The 20,899-nt window shown below is 45.2% G+C and overlaps 1 protein-coding gene across 3 annotated transcripts in view; it reads right to left on the bottom strand.

Annotated features, from left to right (window-relative positions):
* Positions 1 to 20,899, bottom strand: part of LOC117358965 (arachidonate 5-lipoxygenase-like) — a 155,356-nt gene that overhangs the window by 52,225 nt on the left and 82,232 nt on the right. For 2 of the 3 annotated variants that reach the window (XM_033940953.1, XM_033940955.1), the window contains exons 6-9: positions 17,849 to 18,021; positions 11,946 to 12,092; positions 4,265 to 4,468; positions 1,182 to 1,268 (exon numbers count right to left, since the gene is read on the bottom strand). In XM_033940953.1, the coding sequence (XP_033796844.1) occupies positions 1,182 to 1,268; positions 4,265 to 4,468; positions 11,946 to 12,092; positions 17,849 to 18,021 (611 nt within the window). The remainder of the gene's footprint in view (positions 1 to 1,181; positions 1,269 to 4,264; positions 4,469 to 11,945; positions 12,093 to 17,848; positions 18,022 to 20,899) is intronic. The other variant, XM_033940954.1, reaches the window with a different exon arrangement.

Here is a 20,899-nt window from a genome sequence, read left to right as displayed (position 1 = left end):
AATTACTGGATTGCTGGTTTAACATTGCCTCAGAAATGAATGTGCCTGTTGGGCATACTGGATAGACCACACCGGTCTTTAGTACCTGATTGTAAAACCGCTTAGATAACCTTGAAAGCGGTATATAAAATCCTAATAAACTTGTTCAATAAAACTTGTTCAAACTTTACCTTAATTTAGGACAGCAGTATGCAGTGTAACAGTCTTTGACAAAGCGAATCTATTTCATGGCACAGGCCAGCACTACAAGCTTGTCCAGGCTAAGTTCTAGGACGCACACATATAAAATGGTGACAGGGCTATGCCCCTTACTCTTACATATTAATATTGTAACCTATGATGGTGGCAAATTTATTGCTTCAAATAGCAGTATATCAATTACCGTATTTCCTTACATGTGCGTATCTGCTATGTCTGTGCCTTTCTACCAAGGGCTCCTTTTACTAAGGTGCCTTAGGGCCTTAATGCGCGGAATAGCGAGCGCTGAATTGCCACGCGTGCTAGACCTCAACGCCAGCATTGAGCTGGCGTTATTCTAGAAGCGTACCGTGCGGTGTAGCACGCGGTAATTTTGTGCGTGCGCTATAAACGCTAGTGCACCTTTGTAAAAGGAGCCCCAAGTGTTGTAGACCAGTGGTTCCCAACCCTGTCCTGGAGGACCACCAGGCCAATCGGGTTTTCAGGATAGCCCTAATGAATATTCATGGAGCAGATTTACATGCCTCTAACTTCCATTATATGCAAATCTCTCTCATGCATATTCATTAGGACTAGCCTGAAACCCCGATTGGCCTGGTGGTCCTCCAGGACAGGGTTGGGAACCACTGTTGTAGACCTCTTTGTGGATTTTGTAGCTTCTTATCCTATTGATATATCAGTGCTTTTCTCTAGAACAGGGTATCAAAAGTTCCTCCTCGAGGGCCACAATCCTGTCGGGTTTTCAGGATTTCCCCAATGAATATGTATGAGATCTATTTGCATGCACTGCTTTCATTGTATGCTAATAGATCTCATGCATATTCATTGGGGAAATCCTGAAAACCCGACTGGATTGCGGCCCTCGAGGAGGGACTTTGACACCCCTGCTCTAGAACATCTATAATAATGCATATGTACACATGGGTGCATGCATGCATTTGTGTAACTGCAGCTGGTGAGAAAAAAAATCAAAATTCAATAACCTTGTCGAAGATGCCATTGATACCGATGAGCTGCTCTCGAGCTTTAGTGTTTATGGCCATTGTGAACCGCACATGAGGCACCAACAGCTGCAAAAAGCCAAAGATAAAAAGTACTGCTAGTATGTTAGATTTCTGCAGTGTTTTGAATAGCAATATACAAAATATTGAAGTCAAACTCAAGGCACGTGAATTTCAGCCTGGTTCCAGTCTTCATATTTTCCTCAGATTCACGGGAGGAATCTATCAGATTTTTACTAGTGGATCTGGGAATAAGGTAAACGAAATCCCCCCTCAAAATTTGAAGGCAATCTTGAAAATTCACCTTCAACTTTCATAAAAAGCTGAAGTGAACTTACCATCTTGACAAAATAAGAAGTATTGCAATACTGAAGCAATACATTGCAATACTGAAGCAATACATTGCAATACTGAAGCAAAAAGTTTTGAGTCACCTTGAACTCGTCACAACAGCTTGTCTAGTTAATTTAACCAACCTTTGAAGTTTACAAAAATATTGAAGATATTTACATATTTATAATATGTGCATAGTTGATGAATAAGAATGTACAGTGATGATATATCCTCAGGTGCACTAAAAACATTTAGGAGGTTCTTCTAAAACTGGGTGCCTGCATGTTGGCTCTATTTGCATGCATTTGTGTACAGCAGTGGTTCCCAAACCTGTCCTGGGGGACCCACAGCCAGTCAGGTTTTCAAAGATATCCCTAATGAATATGCATGAGAGAGATTTGCATACCTGTCAATTCCATTATATACAAATCTCTCTCATGCATATTCATTAGGGATATCTTGAAAACCTGACTGGCTGGGGGTCCCCCAGAACAGGTTTGGGAACCACTGGTGTACAGGGTTATCAGATTTTGGGAACGAAAATCTGGACCCATGGCCCTGCCCCCAGTCCCGCCCCATCCTGCCTAACTCATGCCCCATTCTGCCCCCAGCTCTGCCCCCTCAACCTGGTCGCTTGTCGGAGGGCATCTATGCATGCACTGGTGTGACACAATGACATCGCACGCATGCATGCAATATCACCACGTTGCATTCACGCATGCATAGATGCCATCCTGACATCGCTGCGAGCTGGAAGCTTTTCAGAACCTGGACGAAGTACCAGGTTTTGAAAAGCCATCCAGACCCCAGGACATGTCCTCAAAAAGGAGGACATGTCCGGGAAAATCTGGACGTCTGGTAGCCCTACTTATGAGTGCAACTGGCCACAAAACACTTAAGCACTAGTCTGAAAGGGTGCGCATAAGTGGCATAGAGAGTAACTGCATATGGGCATTCAGATGGACCGAGCATGGCAGAGACATGTGAAGTCCTGCCACTTACATGCATCAATTACAGAATAAAGTAAGTTATGTGAGCCCTTGCTGCACTTAGGTGCCTGCAGTTACACCAGATCTATGACTGGTGTAACTACTGCCTAGAATTTAGGTAACCTAGTATTCTACAAAGGCATCTGGACATCCTGGTGCCAATATAGTGAAGTTACTCACTTGTAGCTGATGTTCTCCAAGGACAGTAGGACATCACATTACCAAATATGGGTGATGTCATCCGATGGATCCTGTCGTGGGTGCTACCCAGTGTTCTAGTATTTTATGAAGCTTTTGGCAGCGCCGCACTGCAAATGAGCAGGTACCTTTCCACTCAATACGAGCGCATGGGACCAGTAGTACAGTAAAAAAAGCTTAAGTAAGACAATTCCCAAAGGAGGTGGGAAGGTATGTGGTAATATGTGTCCTTCTATCTTCAGAGAACACCTTCTCTGAGGACAAGCAGGTCATCACTTACCACATATGGGAATCCCCAGATACCAGACTCACCAAAAACAACAAATAATGATCAATAGGGACATTCAACAGGCAAGGCCAACCAGGAACCAATCAACTAGAACTGTGTGATGCAGATGCAGCCTGGAACAGAAAAAAATGGGCCTAGGAGGGTGGAGCTGGATTCTAGACGCCAAACAAGTTCTGCAGAACTGTCTGACCAAACCGACTGTTGCCTTATGGTATATGGTAATCCTGCTTAAGGAAGTAATGAGATTTGAATGTGTGAACTGAAGACCACGTTTGCAACCTTGCAAATCTCCTCAATGGAGGCTGACCTTAAGTGGGCCACCAATGCAGCCATGGCTCTGACATTCTGAGATGCGACATGGAACTTTCAGTCAGACTTAGGGCTCCTTTTACGAAGCCGCGTTAGTGGCTTTATCGCACGCACCTTTTTTAGCATGCGCTAACCCCTGCACTAGCCAAAAAACTACCGCCTGCTCAAGGAGAGGCAGTAGGGACAAGCGCGGCCAGCAAATTAGCGCACGCTATTACACGCGTTAAACCGCTAACGCAGCTTCATAAAAGGAGCCCTAACTCTCTGCTCCCGACCTGCCCCAGCACTATAAAATAAAATCTATTTTTTAGCATATGGGAGCGCGCCCCACAATAAGGCACTGCATTAGTGCTTACCACAGCTTAGTAAAAGGATCCTTTAACCTTCCATTGTCCCAGGTACAAACTAATATATATAATTTGTAAATCACTTTGCTTGTAAGTGGTATATCAGATCCCATCCCCCTTTTCTACCCTAAAGGACTGATAATCTCCCTCCCTCCTAGCTCTAGATCCAAAATCTCTCCCTTTCTTCTCTCTCCTCTTTCCCCAGGTCCAGTATCTCTCTTTCTTTTCCGAAGGCCATTATCTCTCTCTCACTTCCTTTTCCTCCCTCTATCCCTCCCATTGTCCACCACCTCTCTCCCCCTCCCCTTCACATAAGCAGTGACATATTTGATAGTGTGCAACATCAAGCTCTTCTTGTGGCTACTGCCTCATCATAGCTTCTTCTGGTGGTCCTTTCAGTTCTGCTTTTAAACACTTTTAAAGCAGAGAACAGTGATGTTTCTAAAATCCAGTGGATTACAGGACCTGAGGCAACAAAGATTCACCACAGGCAAAAGTAAGCAGTATATGGTATCAAACAGGAGTTTTGGGCTTAGTGTGGGCTAAACTAAAGCACACATTTTCAGTTTGATTAATTATCTCTTTAAAGAAACAAATTACCTTGAAAAGAGGATGCACCTCTGGGAACTGTCGGTACATGGCGATGCCAAATACTTCAGAGATGAGGTGAGCCCGCAACAGGTGGGTGACATTCTGATGTATGTGAAAGTCAGAAGATCGGACCCAAATTTTTGCCAATAGCCAGTCATACTTTGCATCTGTAGGAAGAAATATGGGGTTGTCGGGGCCAGGCTTTTGATTGATCTGAAATGCACAAGGAAAGCATTAAAGACAAATATGGTAAGAAATGATTTGCAATGTAGTAACTCATTCTAAATGAATTGTGGTCTCTATTAGGATTAATGGCAGGCAACATGCATTAACTTGTTCTAACGTATATAAGCGACCTCTCATTGATCAGGGTTAAGGGTTACCCCTAAAGTGGGTACACGGAGTGGCGGAGTCGCCTAGTGGTTAGGACAGCAGCCTCCTTGTAGCCCTAGGCAAGTCATTTAACACTTCATTGACCCAGGTACATTAGTCAGATTGTGAGCCTACTGGGATAGAGAGGGAGAAATACTTGAGTACCTGAATGTAAACAGCTTAGGCTATAAGTGGTGTATAAATAATAAATAAATAATCAATTTGTATTGTCTGTGGCTAAAATCTCACAGCACACAGACTATTATGGATCTCTTGTAGTTTGTGAGCTTACAGTAATAGAACAGGTTTAGAGCTAACATGCATAAGGAAAAAAAAATTGGAGACCTTGCTGGCTTTAAGATTAAAAGTCATAATAAGTCATACAACAGATCACGAATAACTGGAAAAATTGGAAGAGGCTGAATTACAACTTTTGGCGGAACTCATTATGCCACATATTCAAAATGGAAAGGATAATTGCTATACAGCAGGGAAATTTTAATCAATTTCAGGTTATTTAGGAGCCATTAACAAAATATTACAAAGATTGAAAGTATTGTATAGAATAAATATTAATTTTTTTCCTTTAGTTCATGTACGTGCAGGGTGGGGTGGGAGGATGGGATTATTTCATGATTTCTTTTGCTTATGAATAATTGTTGCGTATAAGGGAGGGGGAATATTTGATGAGAGTTCGAATTTGATGATATATTAAGTGATGTTAAAGTATAAAATGATTGTATTTTATGTTACACTTATTGTGAGTTTTAAAGATTAAAAAAAAAAAGAAAAAAAAGATTAAAAGTCCTTTTTTATTGGGCACTCCAGTATTTAACCAGTATGTAAAGTAAAGTACTAATGAAAAAGAAAAGGTAATTTGTCTATTAGATTAAATTCCCCTCCCTTTTACAAAACCGTGCAAGAAGTTTTTAGTGCCAGCCGGCACGATGAATGCTCTCGCTGCTCTGATGGTCATAGAGTTCCTATGAGCACTGGAGCAGCGCAAAGCATTCAGCGCGCTAGTCGGTATTAAAAACCTGTTGCATTGTTCTGTAAAAGTGTGTGTGTTTGTGTTGTGGGGGACTGACTTTAATACTTCATTAAAAAAAAAAGATTTCTAGGTCAACTTCATGTAACTTCACTCACTTCCAACTCCAGCATCTTTCATAAATTTAGCAGACTGCAAAGATGGCAAAATATAATACATCTCAGTATTCCTTATGATGATGTATCAAAGTCTCTTTTAGTTTTTTCTTTAGCCCTTTCCTTCAGACTTAGGTGAAATAGTTTCTTGTGGTGGAGTTTTGTCTTTAGTCTCTCTCCCTCTCTTTTTGTTGGGTGGCAATATCAGTGTTTCAGTTAACTTTCCTGTAGCTCTTCTTAGTGTTTTCTGAGTGCTGTAAGCTTAGAACATAAGAACATAAGAATTCCCTTACTGTGTGCCACATATATAAAATGGAAAGGACATTAGCTGTCCAAAAAGGAAATTATAGCAAATTTCTGGATGTGTGGAGGCCATTGATAGATTATTGCAAAGAGTAAAAATATTCTTTCCTGATTATAATATATGACATATGAGGGAGGGTGGGGGGAGGGAAAATTTGATTATTAAAGAAATAGATCATTATATATAAATAAATGAGGGGGGTACAATATTTTAGGATGATATGATCAAATGTAAGAATTCAAGTATTTTTAAATGTTCAATTGTTAAACATCATTTACTGTACTTGATTTTAAGATATGAAATGAATAAAGATAAAAAAAAAAAAGAATTCCCTTACTGGACAGACCGAAGATCCATCACATCCAGTATCTAGTTTCCAACAATGGCCAATCCAGATCACAAATACCTGACAAGATCCCAAAAAGTAAAACAGATTTTATCCTAGGAATAAGCAATGGATTTTCTCAAGTCCATCGTAATAATAGCTTATGGACTTATGGCTAGTTAACACCAAAGTAGAAGCATTCTAGGTGTGTTTCAGGAGCGGAATCCAGTTATCTCCCAATATTCTGAGATAACCAGCCATATTTAGAACATAAATAAGACCACATAAATAACTGTCATAGAAACATAGAAACATAGAAGATGACGGCAGAAAAGGGCTATAGCCCATCAAGTCTGCCCACTCTGCTTACCCACCCCCTGTCTATGCCCTAATGACCCAATTTCCTTATCTTGACCCTCGTAGGGATCCCACATGGGTATCCCATTTATTCTTAAAGTCTGGCACGCTGTCTGCCTCGATCACCTGCACTGGAAGCTTGTTCCAATGATCAACCACTCTCTCTGTGAAGAAATACTTTCTGGTTTCGCCATGAGATTTTCCGCCCCTGAGTTTGAGCGGGTGCCCTCTTGTGGCTGAGGGTCCCTTGAGAAAGAAAATATCATCTTCCACTTCGACACGTCCCGTGAGGTACTTAAATGTTTCGATCATGTCTCCCCTCTCCCTACGTTCCTCGAGAGTGTAGAGCTGCAATTTGTTCAGTCTCTCTTCGTACGAGAGACCCTTGAGCCCAGAGATCATCCTGGTGGCCGTCCGCTGAACCGATTCAATTCTGCGCACATCTTTACTGTAATGTGGCCTCCAGAATTGCACACAGTACTCCAGATGAGGTCTCATCATGGCCCTGTACAACGGCATTATGACTTCAGGCTTTCGGCTGACGAAACTTCTATTGATACAACCCAATATCTGCCTTGCCTTAGATGAAGCCTTCTCCACTTGATTGGCAGTTTTCATGTCTGCACTGATGATTACTTCTAAATCTCGTTCTGCTGAAGTCCTAGTTAAAGTTTCTCCGTCCTGCATGGATTTCCGCTTCCGAGGTGCATGACCTTACATTTCTTAGCATTGAAGCCTAGCTGCCAGGTTGAGGACCAACTTTCCAATGTAAGCAGGTCCTGCGCCATATAATTCTGTAAACTGCATTCACTTACTATATTACATAGTTTGGCGTCATCGGCGAATAGTGTTATTTTACCTTGAAGCCCTTGAGTCAGATCCCCTATGAATATGTTGAAAAGGAGTGGACCCAGGACCGAGCCCTGCGGCACTCCACTGGTCACCTCCGATGTTTTAGAGAGGGTACCATTAACCACCACCCTCTGAAGTCTGCCACTCAGCCAATCATTGACCCATGCAGTTAGTGTCTCTCCTAACTCCATCGATTCCATCTTGCTTAGCAGCCTGCGGTGTGGGACACTGTCAAAAGCTTTACTGAAATCCAGGTACACGACGTCCAAAGACTCTCCCAAGTCCAACTTTCTTGTTACCCAGTCAAAGAAGCTGATGAGATTGGATTGGCAGGACCTACCCTTGGTGAATCCATGCTGACTGAGATCCCGAAGATTCCCTTCATTGAAGATCGTATCCAATTTGCTTTTAATTAGTGTTTCCATGAGTTTGCACACTATTGATGTGAGACTCACCGGTCTATAATTCGCAGCCTCTGCCCTGCAACCCTTTTTATGCAGAGGAACAACATTAGCTAATTTCCAGTCCAGGGGAACTTTCCCCTTACTTAGGGAGAGATTGAATAGCTTAGCCAACGGTTTCGCCAGGACATCGCTCAATTCTCTGAGCACTCTTGGGTGCAAATTGTCTGGTCCCATGGCTTTGTTCACCTTGAGTCTTGCCAGTTCACTGTAAACTTCACCTGGTGTGAACTCAAAATTCTGAAATGGGTCTTCTGTGCTTTGTGTTGCCTTCAACTGCGGACCGTGTCCCGGTGCCTCACAGGTGAAGACTGAGCAGAAGTATTCATTCAGTAGTTCGGCTTTATTGGAATCTGCTTCCACGTAACTTCCGTCCGGTCTTCTAAGGCGTACTATCCCACCTGTGTTCCTTTTTCTGTCACTAATATACCTGAAGAAGGATTTGTCCCCCTTTTTAATGTTTTTTGCTAGAATTTCTTCCACTCTAAGTTTTGCCTCCCTAACTGCCATTTTGACCGCTGTAGACCTGGCCCTATATTCTACCTTTGCCTCTCTTTTCTCCGTGCGCTTGTAGGAGAGAAACACTTTTTTCTTCTCCTTAATGAGGTGCGAGATCTCCGCGGTGAACCATTGGGGTTTATTGTTTCTTTGTCGTTTATTTACTGATTTTATGAAGCGGCTAGTTGCTTCATGTATGGTTGATTTCAGTGTTAACCACTTAGCTTCTACATCATCGGTCTCCGCTTGGTCCTGCAGCGTCCGATGGACGAAATCTCCCATGCGTGTGAAGTCTGTGCCCTGGAAATTGAGTACCTTTGTTTTCGTGTTTGATCTAGGGAAGCCTTTCCTAATGTTGAACCATACTATGTTGTGGTCGCTGGAGGCTAGCGTATCTCCTACTGAGACCTCTGAGACGCTTTCCCCGTTGGTGAGTACCAGGTCGAGGATTGCCTGGGCCCTAGTGGGCTCCGTTACCATTTGTTTGAGACGTGTTCCCTTTATGGAGGTTAAGAGCCTCCTGCTACCGCTGGTTGTCGCTGAAAATGAGTTCCAGTCTGCATCAGGCATATTGAAGTCCTCTAGCAGTACAGCTTCTCCTCGTAGAGTGATATTCTCTATGTCTTCAATTAATTCTGCGTCCATGTCTTCCAGTTGTCTTGGGGGTCTGTATATCACACCTAGGTACAGGCATTTTTCTCTGCCTCTTGCCAGGTTTACCCAGAGGGACTCCCCGGTGTACTTGACATCTGTGATCCTGGTGGTTTTGATGTCCTCTTTAATGTATAGAGCTACCCCCCTCCTAACCTGCCCTCTCTGTCCTGACGAAGTAGATTGTAGCCCGGTATAGCCATATCCCACCCATGTGAGTCCGTGAACCAAGTTTCAGATATTGCCACCACATCTAGGTCGGCATTCCTTATTTCAGCCTCCAATTCTAGAATTTTGTTACCTAAACTGTGTGCATTGACATACATGGCCCTCCATATCTTGCGTTTGCTAAGTCCCTGTGAGGGGTATCCTACCCGAGTCGGTGTGACTCCTAAAGAACTGTTTGCAATGTGGGTACTTACCTTGGACATGGAAGCGGAGTTTCGACTCACCTCATCAGGATAATTCTTTTCTGCACTAATATGTGAATGGGTACCTTCCCCTGACTTACCTAGTTTAAAGCCCTGTGAAGCAGGCGGGCTAGTCGGTGTCCGAAGACGTTCTTACCCCTACTGGTCAGATGGAGTCCGTCTGGTCCCTGAAGTCCTTGTAGCGCTTCCCCATGGTTTAGGAATCCGAAGTTCATATCCCGGCACCATCCCTGTAGCCACTCGTTCGTCCTCAGGATACGTTCATCTCTGGCTCTTCCCTTGCCTCTAACTGGGAGGATCGATGAGAAAACCACCTGTGCTCCTGTCCGCTTCAGCCTCTCACCCAGTGCTCCAAAGTCTCTGGTGATGGTCTCCGGTGTGTTCCTGGCAGTGTCGTTGGTTCCTATGTGGACAAGAAGCATAGGAAAGTGGTCTCGGGGCGTGAGTAGTCTATCCAGACTGGCGGTGACATCTCGTATCCTGGCTCCAGGCAGACAGCAGACCTCCCTAGATTGCATATCCAGTCTGCAAATTGGTCCCTCGGTGCCCCTCAGCATGGAATCCCCGATGACTATTACTCTGCGCTTCTTTGGGGTGAGCCGGTCAATTGTCCCTGGAGATGGAGATGGTGTTGGGCCTGCTCCTGTTCCTCATCGGCAGTTCCTTCCTGAAGAATCTGGAATCTGTTCCGCAGGATGAGTTGAGGGGTTGATGTATAGCTGCCCTGTTTGTAAGAAGAAGGAGAAGATGAAGAGATTGAAAAAGGGGGGGGGGGGGGTGTCTCCTATGTTTGCCCGTGGAGGAGGTCACCAGCTGCCAGGAGTCAGTGCCGCTAGCCATTTCCTGTATCACAATTGTTGGTTTCAAAGCTGATGATTTGGGCGTCTCGAGGATGGACTTGTCATGGGCCTGCTCGGTGATTTGGGACAGCTCCTGGACGACTCCGTCGATGTAGGCCTCGTCCTCTCGGATGCTTCTCAGGCGTATCACCTCCTCCCTGAGGCTCTTTAGTTCCTGCATGAGATCTCCATCCAGCTGCGCGGCCTCCTCTGTCTGTGTAGAGACTGTAGTGTAGCGCTGGGGGATGGTCTCGGTCTGCACAGAGACCTCTGTCCACCGTCCTGGGTCCTCCTTCTTCTGCACACAGTCCGTGGTCGCTTCCTGGATCCCCATAGTGACTGTCCTGTCTTTATGTGCTAGCCCATGGTTGGTTAAGTCTGAATTAGAGAATGACATGGGGACAAATTTGTCCCTGTCCCTGTAGGATCTATCTCCATCCACATCCCCATCCCTGCAAGCTCTGTTCTCCCCCATCTATCTTTTAATTTTTTTTTTTTAAGCAATTGTAACCCTACCCACTTTCCTTTTGTTTCCTGTCTTGATTTTTAATATTTTAATCACGTATGTATTTTCCCACTTTTTATAAATAATTTTGTAGAATTGTATGATGTACACCGATTAGGAGCGTCAAGCGGTATATCAAGATTTAATAAAACTTGAAAACTTGAAACTCATCTGCACAAGCCTCAAACACTTTAAAATCATAAGTGTTCGAGGCTTGTGCAGATGAGGACAAACTTTCAGGGATGGGGTAGGGACAGGGACGGAATTCGCGGGGACAGGACCGGGATGGCGATAGATAAATTTGTCCCTGTGCCATTCTCTATATTGACTTAACTGGCCATGCACTAGCTGGATGTTAAAAATAAAAAAAATCAAAAATTAATTGCTGAAGCCTGCACAGGGTCCAGCATTGAATTTCTAGTTTTTGCACTGCCGTCTGACTATTGGCCTTTGTGTAGAATTTTTCTTGGTGCCTTGTGTTTTTTGACCTGTTCTGGGGTTATGTGGGATGCTGATTCAGAAACTTGCATTAGATAAATTGCATCAGCTCTTAGATATGTATCCTTGCTTATTATGCCTTTGGGATAGTAGAGCCAAACTTGAACATTGGACAAAAAAAGACTGCCCTCCGAGGGAATATATGGTGGTTGGAGGACAAAATATAATCAATGAACCTTTGGTAGCATGAGATATTATGTTTATTGGCATATGATATACCACCCTATCTTGGAGAAGTTCAGGGCAGTGTCCAATTTCTTTTATCAGGTACTCTAAGCATTTTCCTTATCTGTCCTGCTGGGCACACAATCTAACCATGGTACCTAGGGCAATGAAGAGTTAAATGACTTGCCCAGGGTCATAAGGAGAAGTGCTGAGTTTGAACTTGCAACTTCAGGGTGCTGGGGCAGCAACTCTAACCACTAGGCCACTCCTCCACAGGAACACAACATACCTGAATAGCAATGGGGAGAATTTTGTCCTCTGTGTTTTTGTAGAGCAAGCAAATAGGAGCTGCTATATACTGCACTGTAGAAGGATCTGTTCCATTGGCTGGAATGCCATCAAGCAGCTCATAATCCACTATGAAGATATTCCCCTGCTATAGGAAAGAATATAAAGTCATATTACCAGGACAATAGTTATAGATTCCTACTTCACTCTCCCTTCTCTAGCACAGGAGGAAAGCATGTGGTTACCATGGTAACATCTACATCTTACTGACAAACCAGCAGGTCTGACCAACAATGAGCTTTGAGAGTATTAATTGAAGCCTCCCTCCATCCCTAGCCATTTTCAAAGGGACATTCCTTTGAAAATTATGCTGTATGCAGTTTTGTTATTTAGGAGGATAGTTACTAAGATGCATTATAGAAATGACCCACATGGTCTGCTCCTTAATGCATATTAAATGGCAGTCATGTGTATTTTATAGTTTAAGCTACCTAGTGAAGAGATGCAAAGCAAGTGCATACAAAACACCCCCATTGTTATGTAAATTGATTAATATGGTAAATTTTGAAAGCTGCATTATTCCTTCAAAATAGTGCCAACTCAAAGCTGGCACTATTTTTCCTGCCCAGGAGCTCTGGCCTGTTAACATATGGCCCAATGCTCTTGAGCACCATCTTACAGAGGCCAACAAATCGTCATTTTGAGCCAATCAGGAACTTAGGCCCTTCCCACTGTATCCCAAGATGCAATGGAAGGTGGAAGGCCCATCATTCTCAGCACATGACCCTGTAGGCAGGAGGGAGTGGGCTTCAGTCCTGCCGATTTAGCAGCGGAAGGTACAGGGATGTTGGGATGTGTGTTGGGGGGTGCTTCATGATGTCAGGAGTGTCAGGTGATGGGGGAAGGTGTTCCATGATGTCGGTTGGTGTTGGGTGATTGGGGGGGGGGGGGTGTTCCATGATGTCGAGTGGCGTCGGATGATGGGGGGAGCAAATATGTTGGGGGATGTCAGGGAGAGGGGTATAGTGCTCCGCGGGTTAGCTGATCCTAGAAGGGGAATCCCCATCAGCTAAGCCAGCAGGAATCTCCAAAACCAGGTCAGCTGATGGGGATTCCTCTTCCTTGATCAGACAAGATAGTTGGGCACATCTACAAAACTTGCTTTTGTGTGTTTTTCATGGGGGACATTTTTATTTTTGAAAATGGCCAAAAAAGATAGACGTCCTAAGGACCAAAACTTATACCTAGGTCATTTTGAAAAATAAAAGATAGATGTCTGCAGCTTTGAAAATGGACATTTTTCTCCTGGGTTTGTAGACGTCCTGACCAGAACCTCCAACCTCAGACTTATATGTCCTATCGAAAATGCCCCCTATGTATTTGCAAAAGAGGCAAACAGAGAGGTGGAGGACAGGAAGGACAAAACTTACAGTGGGTATCTGCTGCACTTAGGTGGGTATCTGCTGACATAAGTGATTATGCCCAAATGATAGGCATGTTGATACCCAATTACACTCGTATTCTAAAAAGAAAATATAGAAACATGAAAGCAGTATGTTCTTTTACAGCTCTTAGTGTGTGCCCTCTGGACACTAAATTCTAGGCACCATAAGAACATAGAACATAAGAGGTTCCATACTGGGACAGGCTGAAAGTCCATCAAGCCACTGTTTCCAACAGTGGCCAAAACAGGTCACAAGAACCTGGCAAGATCCCAAAAGGGTAAAACAGATTTTATGCTGCTTATCCTAGAAATAAGCAGTGGATTTTCCCAAGCCCATCTTAATAATAGCCTATGAGCATTTCTTTTAGGAAGTTATCCAAGACCTTTTTTAAACCCTGCTAAGCTAACTGCTTTCACCTCATTGTCTGGCAATGAATTCTAGAGTTGAATTACATGTTGAGTGAAGAAATATTTCCTCCAGTTTGTTTTAAATCCACTACTTAGTAGCTTCATTGCAATAATCCTAGTCCTAGTATTGGAAAAAGTAAACTTGAGATTCACCCTGTTATAGGATTGCCTCCTAACTGCTAGTACTGTACATGACCTGTATTTGTTCATACAGATATAGCAATTGCTTTTAGCAGTATGAGTGCCAATACATTGATGAAGACTGATGAATTCCTTTGACATTTTCATCCATCTGATTCCATAGAGAAGGACCACATTCCTTGGGGTGAGCTACACAGGATGAGCTCCTTCTATCTTTCACTGTAACCTTTTGGATTTTGTTGGTAAGACTTTCCATTGCATTGGTTTTCTACCTCTGAGGGTTATACGTTTTTAGCTGTTCTAAATTATTTCACACCCAATCTACAATAATATGACTTCTCAGTATATTTCTCTACTGTCTGGCAACTGCCCCTTCAAATCATCACTGCCTTTTCGGTCGAATCCAGACAGATATTTAGTTCCCTGCCCCATTTCTATCCCTCTCAAGCCTCATTCAAAAATTTCAACTGATGTCTAATAAATTGCAGATCTATTAAGTTTAAATCTCTCTTGTTAAATGACCTATTGATTTCTATCCACTTTCATTTCTTGAGCCTCACAGAAGCGTGGCTCTGACATGGAGATGAAGCTCACTTATACTACTTCTTCCTGCTGGTTTTTCAGTATTCTCCTCCTGGCCTTATAAAATAAGGTGCAGGTTTGGCCTTCATATTTTCTAACAAATATTTGGTCACAAAACTCCCTACTGCATCTTTTCTCTATTCAGAAAATCCTCCTAGTTAGGATTTCTGCTCCTTCTCTATTGCCCCTTTTGCTGGCCAATTGTGAGATGGGCATTCTCTTTCAAATAGTCACTGATGTGGTTAGTAAATTTTCTAATCTTCTAATTTTGGGTGATTTCAATGTGCATGTTAATGATCATTCTGGCACTACAGACCGGTTTCCTTTCTTTCTCTTTTAAAAGAATGACTTCATTCAATATATTTCTGCTCCAACTCAAATGGCTAGTAATTTTCTAGACTGGTTTTGGGACCTTGTGCTGCACCTTGTCAGATATCGGCTTTTTCAACTCTCTCTCACAAATTCTCTTTCCAGGCCACATTCTACTAGATTATTACATAATGTTGCACTCCTTTCTTTTAATCCTTTCCTGATAATTTTGTTTCTCTTTCCTAGATGAGCAAACCTGCTATTGTGAAATTATCCTAACAGCCTGACTGGATGACATTGCTCCTATCCAAACTTTCTGCAGCTCCCATTCTAGGAAAAACAAAGAGTATCATGAGGACCTAAGACTCCTTAAACTTCAACCTAGAAGTGTGGAATGCCTTTGGTGGAAATGCAGATCTCTGTCAACTCTTTGTATATGCAAGGAACTCCAGAAGGCCCTCAATTTCCACTTAAAGGCTGCTAAAAAAAAAATTACTAATCATGCTTTATTATTCTCTTTTGCTAATCCTACCAATACTCTTTTTTTCCCATTTTAACAAAACAATCAAAATAATAGTTCCATTCTCTCACCTGATATCCTAGCTTCATTTTTCCCCCCACTAAGGTCAATGACTGACTTTCATTCATTGTTTCTGTAGATTGCCCTTCTTTCCCTGATCCTAGTCATGACCTTGATTAGGTCCCAGGATTTTCTGGAATCAGGCTATTGACATGAAGGAGGACAGGCAAAATCATAGCCGGCACCCTGAAGAGCCCTATTGAGTGGATGCCTAACAGACTACGCTCAAGCCCCTGTGATTTAATAGGTGAGCTAAGCTACTAGGAATATGGACCCCAAGCTCCACAATAGTTTCTGCAGACTGGCCAAACAGGTCCCCAAGGGATTACCCTGTCGGCTACAAACACAAGTCTGTTTCACCACACAGGCAAAGTTGTCCCCTCACTGGGGAGCTCTGGTGCACTGATAGCTGCATAGAATCATGAAAAGTAATGAAAATAATAAAGAAATATACAGAGTAGATCAGAATGACACCTTCCTGCTTGTGTTCAGCAAGACAACCTGAAGGGGGCAGCAGAGCCCTCTGGAGAAGGAGGAGGAGTAGTTGAAACCTGAAATGGATTCCTTCTGCATGACTTGTGAGCATGGGGAGAATACTTTACTGTCCAGAATAGCACACCAATTGCACTAGAAAAAGAGATTAGGTTCTTACCTTGTTAATATATTTTCCAGTAGATAGGTGTGTCATTGTGGACAAGCGGGTTACTCCCCAGGACATGAGCTTCTGCAGAAGGAATCCACTCCAGATTTGTTCTCTAACCCTCCTACTTTACAGAGAGCTCTACTGCCATCTACAGTTAGTCCCCAAGCAAGCACTGTTTCTAGGGCCAGAAAAGACAATTGCCCAAATCACTGGGCTAGCCACCCTTTCCTCAGCCCAAATGTCTCCTGAACGTGCGGCACAGCATGTGGCATAAAGGCACTCCTGAGGCACACAATCTGTGTATTCTTGACATGGATTATTGGTAAAAGAAACCAAGGATTCCATCCCAATAAATTTTGAGGCAAAACTTGTAGATTTGGAGCTGCAGGAAAGTTTAGAAAGAAAGATCATTACATTTCAAGATGGCCGCCATCAGGATTTTGTAGCCAAGAATTGCTGAAAAAAAACAACAAAATTAAAAGCAAGAACCAGTGAAATAAGGATTTTTGGGGAGGAGGGGACATAGGGGAACAAACACAGATAACTGAAAATTGTGATTTCTGACACCCCTGATTCACCTCAAAGGCTGTAACAGCCTTCCTCATTGTGACCTGTGCTGGGAATGTGCTGCAGCCTGCCTCTGCTCTGAACAGTAGCTGGAAATGGAGAAGAAATTACTGCCTCATCTATAATATCTTTCCAATTCTGAAACTTTGGACAGACATGGTGTCTGACTGAACCCCACCTCCCGCTGACCGACAGATGCACAACCAGAAAGGGGGAGATGAAAACACAGCCGGCATCCTGCGAGACACCGCTAAACCTCCTAAAGATGCCTACCAGTCTTCACTCAAACCCCTGCCAAGCAGTAGGACAGCCACATTAACCGGGGATAGCCCCAAGCTCCAAAAATGCTTCTGCAGGCTAGCTAACAGGTACCACAAGGAATTGACCTGTCAGCTGCTGACCAGCATCTGCTTCTTCTCCATGCAGGTAGAGCTGGACCCACAAACAGGAAAACCAAAGAAAACCAAAAATAACTTGAAGAAAATAAAGAAAAATGCAGAGCAAAACAGAAACACTCCTTCTGGCTTGCGTTCAGAAGGGGAAAACTGTAGATGACAGTAGAGCTCTCTGTAAAGTAGGAAGGTTAGAGAAAAAAATCCAGAATGGATTTCTTCTGCAGAAGCTTGTGGCCTGGGGAGATAACTCGCTTGTTCAGAATGACACACCTATTGCACTGGAAAATAATGGTTAGGGAAAGGGACTGGGACTTGTATACTGCCTTTTTGTAGTTATATAACCACATTCAAAGTGGTTTACATATCTCAAGCATTTTCCCTGTCTGTCGTGGTGGTTTCACAATCTATCTAGGTTAGTGGAGGATTAATCAACTTGCCCAGGGTCACAGGGAACAGCACAGGGTTTGAACCTACAACATCTGGGTGCTGAGGCTGTAGTTCTAACCACTACGCCACACTCTCCTGAAGATGTCAGGGTCCCCATGTTGCACTGAACTGAAAATTGGCTATTTTGAGAACATTCCAGGGGGAGAGTCTTGACTTGGCTGTTAAGTGCTGATATTCTAGTTGGCACTGGAAACCTGGAAATTCAATGCCAGTGCCCGGACATGGCCCAGTACTAAATTTCCAGGTTTAATGCTTGCAGTGGTTAGCATACAACTGATCACCACCGGCTGAATATCAGGATCAAGAATAATATCAGTGATCAGTTAAATATGGTCCAAATGACTGCAGGTAAAACTTGTCTCATTTTTTTTTTTCTATTATGCTATACCTGTATCTCCTCTTCCAGAGTTAGGTTTCGCTGGAGGCTGCATTTAACCATCTCAGTGGTCACCGGAAACTTCTGGGGGATTTCTTTACACTTCTTGATCAGGACAGGATTGCAGCCATTCAGAAACTGATAGCCAAAAATATAGTCCTCCTGCCAGTGCTGCATGATATATTCTGCAGAGGTACAAGAAGAGGCTGAATACTGAGTACTCAATAGAGTTCCGAACATCTGCTCATTGAACTTCCAAACAAAGCAGACATAGGGGTTGCTCGAATTAGAGCGTAAGAAACCTTTGTGTTAAACACCCCTGACACCCGCCACTGGGGTCCCCCCAACAACCCCTTGCCCTGCTCTCGTACCTTTAAGACAAAGGCCGGCAGGAGGAATGACTATTCCCTCTGGCTGGGGGGCCCACCTCTTCAAAATGGTGGGCCTTCCCTTTTCCGGTGAATCCTGGATTATTTTGTATGTATCTGATGATTTTTTATGTTTTGTTTTTATGATTTGGGATGTTTTTATTGTAAGCCATCTAGGTTTCAGGCGGATAACAATATTTTAAATAAATAAATATTATGTTCAGTTTTAAATTGGTAGAAAGCAAGTATGCAATTTATATTTATATCCAATGTCTTTTATTATTTGAAATAATGTATAATCACAGATTTTGGAATGATATTTTTATTATGAATGTTCTAGTTTATGAATTGTAGTTTTTAATTCTGTTTTTAGTTTGTCCCTGACACAGCCATATAGGTGAAACGCGGCCATGTCAGGCATATTGGACGGATTGGACGGATTCCTGAGGGAAAAGGGGATCGTGGGGTACTAAGGGAGGTGCTGGGGTATTGCATAAGTATAGAGAGCTCACCAGGTCGTGTAGGTGAATGGCCGGAGGGTTAGGACTTTGATGGGAAGATAGGACTTCGATGAGATACCTAGGGGGCAAGGGGGCCCCTTCTGGTGATTCAGGCAGGTCATGACCTGTTGGGCCGCCGCGGGGGCGGACTGCTGGGCGGGATGGACCTGTGGTCTGACCCGGCAGAGGCACTGCTTATGTTCTTATGTTCTTATATCCTTGTGTTCCTGGGAATACTTATAATAAAGACCTTATGTCTGCTTCTATGTTATACTCCACAATAGATCTAGTGGACCAGCTGCCTTGTTTTCTTATTTCTACACTATCTGCCAGCTCAAGTGAATCCCTCTCAAATTTCTTCCATGACAAGATATCAAAGATATGAGAATTCTTTGATTTAGAAGTCAATGCTCTGCCAAGCATCCCAAAAACTATACAAAATAACAACCTACACAAGATAAAGACTCTCTAGACAGCTTCATACCAGTTTCCATTGATGACCTAAAAAGCACAATAGTCTCCCTACACCCCACAACATCAATCCTGGACCCATGCCCATCCATCACACTTCTAGCCAGTGGCGTACCAAGGGGGGGCGTGGGGGGCGGTCCGCCCCGAGTGCCAAGCCCTGAGGGGGTGCTCCCGGTCCGGTCCGGTTCCCCCCCGGTCCGGTCCGGTTCCCCCCCTCCCCTGCGCCGGATGTCGCGTCTGGAAACAGCCTGCAGCAAGATCGCAATGCCAGCGATCTTTGCCTGCTTCGGCTGTTTCCTCTGCCACGGTCCCGCCCCTCCTCTGACGTCAGAGGAGGGGCGGGACCGTGGCGGAGGAAACAGCCAAAGCAAGCAAAGTTCGCTGGCATCGCGCGATCTTGCTACAGGCTGTTTCCCCAGGGAAATGAAGTGGGGAGGCCGGGGGAATGAGCAGTGCTTCGTGCTGGTGATGGTGGGGCCGAGCGGTCCTTCGGGGCGGGCAGGCAGACCTTGTGGAGGGGGGGGAGACAAGCCTTCAGGGGGACAGGCAGGCCTTCGGGGGGGTGACAGGCCATCGGGGGGGTGCAGGCCTTCAGGGGGGGTGCAGGCCTTCAAGGGGGGGACAGGCAGGCAAGCCTTCGAGGGGGGTGTAGGTCTTCGGGGGGGTGCAGGCCTTCAAGGGGGGGCAGGCCTTTAGGGAGGGAGGCTTTTGAGGGGGTGTAGGCCTTTGGGGGGGTGCAGGCCTTCGGGGGGGGAAAGGCCTTCAGGGGGGGCAGGCCTTCAAGGGGAACAGGCAGGCAGGCCTTCAAAGGGGGCAGGCCTTCAGGGGGGCAGGCCTTCGAGGGGGTGTAGGCCTTTGGGGGTGTGCAGGCCTTCAAGGGGGGGAAAGGCCTTCAGGGGGGGCAGGCCTTCAAGGAGAACAGGCAGGCAGGCCTTCAAGGGGGGGACAGGCCCTCAAGGGGGGTGCAGGCCTTTGGGGGGGATGCAGGCCTTCGGGGGGGGGGGGGCCGGCCTTTGGGGGGGTGCAGGCCTTCGGGGGCGGTTCAGGCCTTCAAGGGGGGGAACAGGCCTTCAGGGGGGGCAGGCCTTCAAGGGGAACAGGCAGGCAGGCCTTCAAGGGGGGGTCAGGCCTTTGAGGGGGGTGCAGGCCTTCGGGGGGGATGTAGGCCTTCGGGGGGGATGCAGGCCTTTGGGGTGTGCAGGCCTTCGGGGGGGTGCAGGCCTTCAAGGGGGGATAGGCCTTCAGGGGGGCAGGCCTTCAAGGGGAACAGGCAGGCAGGCCTTCAAGGGGGGGGACAGGCCTTCGGGGGGGGGTGCAGGCCTTCAGGGGGGGTGCAGGCCTTCAAGGGGGGGGACAGGCCTTCAAGGGGAGCAGGCAGGCAGGCCTTCAAGGGGGGGACAGGCCCTCAAGGGGGGTGCAGGCCTTTGGGGGGGATGCAGGCCTTCGGGGGGGTGCAGGCCTTTGGGGGGGTGCAGGCCTTCGGGGGTGGTTCAGGCCTTCAAGGGGGGGAACAGGCCTTCAGGTGGGGCAGGCCTTCAAGGGGAACAGGCAGGCAGGCCTTCAAGGGGGGGTCAGGTTTTGAGGGGGGTGCAGGCCTTCGGGGGGGATGTAGGCCTTCGGGGGGGATGCAGGCCTTTGGGGTGTGCAGGCCTTCGGGGGGGTGCAGGCCTTCAAGGGGGGATAGGCCTTCAGGGGGGGCAGGCCTTCAAGGGGAACAGGCAGGC

This window comes from Geotrypetes seraphini, chromosome 4, assembly GCF_902459505.1.
Source record: "Geotrypetes seraphini chromosome 4, aGeoSer1.1, whole genome shotgun sequence".
Lineage (NCBI taxonomy): Eukaryota > Metazoa > Chordata > Amphibia > Gymnophiona > Dermophiidae > Geotrypetes > Geotrypetes seraphini.
Note: the sequence above shows the minus strand (reverse complement) of the source record. Positions and strands in the feature narration are given on the sequence as shown.